This window comes from Vombatus ursinus, unplaced genomic scaffold (assembly GCF_900497805.2).
Source record: "Vombatus ursinus unplaced genomic scaffold, bare-nosed wombat genome assembly UNPS02014355.1, whole genome shotgun sequence".
Taxonomy (NCBI): domain Eukaryota; kingdom Metazoa; phylum Chordata; class Mammalia; order Diprotodontia; family Vombatidae; genus Vombatus; species Vombatus ursinus.
The window spans coordinates 365,667-371,409 of record NW_020954133.1 but is presented as its reverse complement, the minus strand read 5'-3'; the positions used below and the strand labels follow the sequence as shown (position 1 = coordinate 371,409).

The following is a 5,743-nucleotide window of genomic DNA, read 5'->3' as shown; positions in this document are numbered from 1 at the left end:
ATGGCCAAGAGTGGAGAGGTCCCACCCCGAGCCAACCCTGCTTCCGCCTCGGACCCCCACATCATCAAGGTGATGGTGAAGACGCCAAAGGACAAGGAGGAGTTTGCAGTACAGGACACTTGCACCATCCAGCAGCTGAAGAAGGAGATCTCTCAGCATTTCAAGGCCCACCCTGACCAGCTGGTCCTTATCTTTGCTGGAAAGATCCTCAAGGATCCAGACTCCCTGGTCCAGTGTGGCATTCATGACGGGCTCACCGTCCACCTAGTCATCAAGATGCAGAAGCGGGGTGGGGGACCAGAATGCCTGACCCCCGGACAGCTAGCCCCCCCCCCCCCCCCCCCCCCCCCCCCCTCCCCCGTCCCCGTCCCCCCCCGCGGGGCCCCCCCCCTCAGTCTGGGTGTCCTCACAGGGCTCAATGGATTGGGTCTCATGTCTGGCAGCCTTCCTGACCTGCAGAGTCAGTTGTGGCAGCACATTTCTGTGCCTGAGCTGGTGGCCCAGATTATGGATGACCCCTTCATCCAGGGCCTCCTCTCCAATACGGGCCTGGTCCATCAGCTGGTGTATGACAATCCCTACATGCAGCAACTGATTCAGCATAACCCAGAGATTGGTCATATCCTCAACAACCCAGAAATCATACGCCAGACCCTAGAATTCCTGCGTAACCCAGCCATGATGCAGGAAATGATGCGGAGCCAGGACAGGGCACTCAGTAACCTGGAGAGCCTCCCCGGTGGTTATAATGCCTTACGGACCATGTACACTGATGTCATGGACCCTATGCTAAATGCAGTGCAGGAGCAGTTCGGTGGGAACCCCTTTGCAGCTGCTGCCGCCACCTCCAGTACCACCAGTTCAGGAAGTAGTCAGCCCTCTCGGACTGAGAACTGTGACCCCCTCCCCAATCCCTGGGCCAGCCAGTATGGGATCACAGCTGGAGGATGGCAGTGGCAGCATGGGGGCCAGGATTCCAGGCATGTCCCACTCAGATCAAACTCCCAAGAAGAGTCTCCTGGCTTCCCAAGTATAGGGCTAGCAGGCTACCTACAGCACGTCTCTGATACCCCACAGGGCCTGGGTGCTTACTTGCAGAGGCTACCATCCCTTCTGGGTCTCAATCAAGAGCCTGGTCCAACGACTCTATCAGGGAGCCGTGTGCCCCCCACAGTACCCCCAGCCCAGCAGTCTGGGACCAGACAGTCCTTACCCAAAGAACCTCTTGCAGTCAAAGCCAAGACCACCTGCCCTGCATTTCTGAGACCCTCTACAACTAACAGCTCCAATAGGGATAAGGAAGAAGATGTTAGTGTAGGCCCCAAGGGCCATAGCACCAACATGCCCAATCTGGCGTCAGGTCTGACAGCCACCAGTGGAGATGGCTTTATGACCTCATCCCCAGCCCCACTTGCTGGAGCCCCCCAGGCACCAGAGCCTGCATGGCTGAGTGCGCCAACCTATGCGAGAACCCCACGACCAGACACCTTGGACACCTCATCTCGGGGTGCCCTACGATTTCAGGAGGAGATGCGAAGGCAGCTGCCACTGCTCGTCCACCTCCAAGCAGCTATGGCAAACCCTCGCGCCTTACAGGCCCTGTTGCAAATTGAGAATGGCCTACAAACTCTGGCCACCGAGGTTCCCCATCTCCTGCTCTGGTTCACACCTTCCCTGGGAGTCCTGGGGATCCTGTCAGTCATTGCTGGGGCTGAGATGGGCACCTCCCCCCTAAACCATCCAACATCAGTGGCAAACCCAGAGGAACCCCCAGAAATAGCTGCTCGAACTGTGTCCCCTGGTCAAGGCTTGGCTGGGGTAGAACCTCAGTCCTCCCCCTTCCTCCAGATGTTGCAGGTCCTGACCAACACCAGCCCCCAACTGCAGTCATCACCATTGCAGCAGCTCGAGGCCCAGTTCCAGCCCCAGCTGGAACAGCTGCAAGCCATGGGTTTTCTCAACCCAGAGGCCAACCTCCAGGCCCTCATTGCCACAGAGGGTGATGTGGACAGGGCTGTGGAAAAGCTGAGGAAGTCACAGACATCCTAACAGGAATGACCCTCCCTTACCCCTGCCCTTGCCCCCAGACCTGCCCCACTCCCTGCTGCACCCCCCTTGGAATGCAGCCACACTATGAACTAAATTTACTGAGATGCCCTTTACGTGGAAAAAGTGTTGTTCCAGATGACTGAGGAAGAGAGAGGAAGAGAAAAAGAGAGTGGGTCAGTGTACAACCACATGACCCCCAGATCTTGGGGGTCTGCTCTGCTCAGTGCCCCCTCTACCCTGTGCCTGCCTCGAGGATGCAATTACATACAACTTCCAGTGTCAATCAATGTCTCTGGTCTTCATATTTGGTGGGACTGGGGAGGTGGGTAGAGGGGGCTGGGTGTGGAGAGGGGGAATCTTCAGAAAGGAGGTTGGAGGGAATTTAGAAAGGAATTGGAGAGAGTGATGAAGAGGTTGGGTGGAATGTTAAAGGGAACGTGGGGGTCATTTGGCAGGAGTGGATTTAAGAGAAACAGGAACATAGTACCAGTGAGTGCTATGGAATTGTAATGAGAGGAAATGGGTTCAGATTCTGATTCTTCTACTTATTAGGTTATGTGACCTAAAGTAAATCAATTCCCCTTTCAGACCTCAGTTTCTGTACCCGAAAAGTAAGACATGATAGATGTCTAAGTTCCTATATCCCTCTAAATCTTCAGGGAAGAGAAGCTCAGAAGCAGGAATTGGGCAGGGGGAATTGATGGGGGAAGAAGGTTAACACCTCGGGCAGAGCTACCTGTCTTGGGTACCTTAAGTTTTTTTTTTTCTTCAGCCTAACATCTCTACTTCCTTCAGCCAATTAGGAAGGCTAATTTCCCTCCAGGTCACTCATTTTCTTAATGTGCTGTTTTGTCAGTGAATAGGGATACGGATGGGGTTTGTGATTCATTGGCATAGTGAACTCCTGGATCTGGACACTACCTGTTTCAGAGTTGAGACCATCTATGTAGCTCAGAGGCTTGGAGATGCCTATAGTGGCGTACTATGACTTGTCTGGGGTCATAGTATGAGTCAGAGGCAGGACTTTAGGCTCTAGCCTTCCTGGCTCCAAAGCCAGCTCTTAATCTACATCTACACTACAGGGCACACTGTCAATGACCTTCCTAAAAGGTGGTGTATTCCAGGTGAGTTCTGACTAGGGCAGAGCAGGCTAAGATTAATATCTCCCTTGTTCTGGGCTGGGGATGAGGAGTGGGAAGGAAACAAGCAAGTATTAAGCACCTACTATAATGTGCCAGATCTTTTGCTAAATGCTTTACAAATATCATCTCATTTGATACTTGTTCAAATTCTGGGAACAATATTTTCTATTTCTGAGTACCCAGACAAAAATCCTGTGACTGCCGTTTACTATTGGTTTGTTTCTATCAAAATCATCCAAGATTAAATTAACTCTACCGGCTACCACCTCACACAATTGACTGTTGTTGTTTTTGCAGACTAAAGTTTCCAGGCTTCTTCTGTGCAAACATCTAGTTTTTCACATCTAGCCATGTCTCTCTCATTCTGTACTTTTACAGTTAATTATTTGAATCTAAGTGAAGGGTTTTTGCACATATCCTTATTTCATTTCAAACATAATCTTTATATTCCCTCTTTTTCTACTAGATTATGTTCTTGGTTCAAGTATTTTCAGGTCTTTTGTAATACTGGTTCTGTCATTAACACGTTAGCTATTTCTCCCAATTTTGTAGTATGTGCAATATTGATGAGTGAAGCATCTGATGCTTTCACTGAGACCACTGATAAAAGTGCTGAACAGCCCAATGTCAATGTGTGAGGTGATCTTCACAGTACTGGCGCACAGAAGATGCTTAATAAATGTTATTCACTGACCTTTCTTTTCCAAGATGATATCAACCCCAAGTTAATATCAACTACTTTTTCAGTCTAGTAATTTATCTGGTTTCAAATTAAATAATGCTACACTCACAAAGCCCATATCTCTCCATCTTGTCCTCATAGATATAATACTACTTTTGTCAAATATTTTGCTGAAATCTAGATACACTATGCCTCCCATGTCCCCTGATCTACCAACTAAGAAAGAAAATAAGGTTACTTTGGCAGGACACGTTCTTAAGCAAGTCATGCAAGCTCTTTTTATGTTTAAGTTATTTATTTAATTTGCTTTATTTTTCCCCAAATAAATGTAAAAACAATTTTTAACATTTGTTGTTAAAATTTTGAGTTCCAAAGTCTCTCCCTTCCTCCCTATTTCCCTCATTGAGAAGACAAGCAATTTGACACAGGTTATACATATGCAGTCATGCAAAACATATTTCCATATTAGTCATGCTGTAAAAGAAAACGTAGACCAAAAAAAAAAAACAAGAAAAATAAAAGTTAAAAAGAAGTATGCTTCAATCTATATTCAAACTCCATCAGGTCTTTCTCTGGAGATGGATAGCATTTTTCATCATAAGTCCTTCAGAATTGTCTTTCATATTATATTGATGAAAATGCTAAGTCGCTCACAGTTGATCATTTTAAAATATTGTTGTTACCATATACAATGTTATCTTGGTTCTGTTCATTTCACTCAGAATGAGTTCATTATAGCACAATAATATTCCATTTCATGTGCCACAATTTATTCAGCCATTCCCCAATTCATCAATTCCCCTCAATTTCCAATTCTTTTCCTCCAGAAAAGAGCTATTGTAGATTTTTTTGTATATATAGGCCCTTTTCCTTTTTGATGTCTTTGTCTCTTTTGGGTTACAAACTTAGTCGTGGTATTACTAGGTCAAAGGGTATCATGCAAGCTCTTAGTGACCACCATTTGTCCTTATCTAAATGCTCACAAACCATTCCTTTGATAATGTGTTCTGTAATCATTGTCCAGCAAATGAACCAACAGCTGGGCTTTGGAGCTAAAAAGATGGGTTCAAGTGCTATCTCAGAAATACTGACTGGGGGACCCTGAACAAATTATTTAATGTCTCAGTGCTTTAGGTAACTCTCTAAAGCTATATACATTGCAGAGAAAGCACTGATTTGTCTTGGTAGAGAGGGTTTTCACTAGAACAACAAAATCACAGCTTCAGTCCTTATCCCATAATTTTTTGACAAGAATCACAACTGAGCTCATGGTACTTTGTAGTCTGAGCTCTTGCCTGGTTTCCTTCACTACAAAGCTCAAATCCTGCCTTCTGCTATGCCTTCCCAGATCTCAGCACCATCACCTTCACTCTGAGATTACCTTACATTTGTTATGTATATATCATGTATGTATTATTTATATGTTGTATCTCCCATTAGACTGAGCAGGGACATGGTCTTTTTGCCTTTTTTATTTTTATTTTTATTTTTGTATCACCAGCACAGTGCCAAGCAAATAGTAAACTCTTGTTGATTGACAGTGGACCATCAATTCGACCTGTACTTAGAGGATAAACATTCGTCCCATCTTGGTGGGATTAACTCACAAGAAGAACAAGGTTTTCTCTTACCATAGGCTTACTTATCTAGGTTATGAACTCTCAATTATTCATTATTGTAATATTCTTCCTAATTCAAAAATCATTCCTTTTGGCAGAAAAAAAATAAGCCAATTGGCTATCATCATCTATTTATATACTCTAACAAACCTATTCATTTCAGGTCAATCCCTTCTTCCATCTTTTATCCTTAAAATGTTGTCATTTAAAATGTCCTTTTATTGGCCCTAGATTTCAACAACAGTTAAGAC

General features: G+C 45.6%; 1 protein-coding gene across 1 annotated transcript; it reads left to right on the top strand.

The window, feature by feature from the left end:
- Positions 1 to 2,049, top strand: UBQLN3 (ubiquilin 3). The gene has a single exon (XM_027861029.1). It carries the CDS (start codon positions 1 to 3, stop codon positions 2,047 to 2,049), a length of 2,049 nt encoding a protein of 682 aa, XP_027716830.1.
- Positions 2,050 to 5,743: the final 3,694 nt, after the last annotated feature.

Coding starts and splice junctions, on each gene's coding strand:
- UBQLN3 (XM_027861029.1), top strand. CDS start 1: ATGGCCAAGAGTGGAGAGGTCCCACCCCGAGCCAACCCTGCTTCCGCC.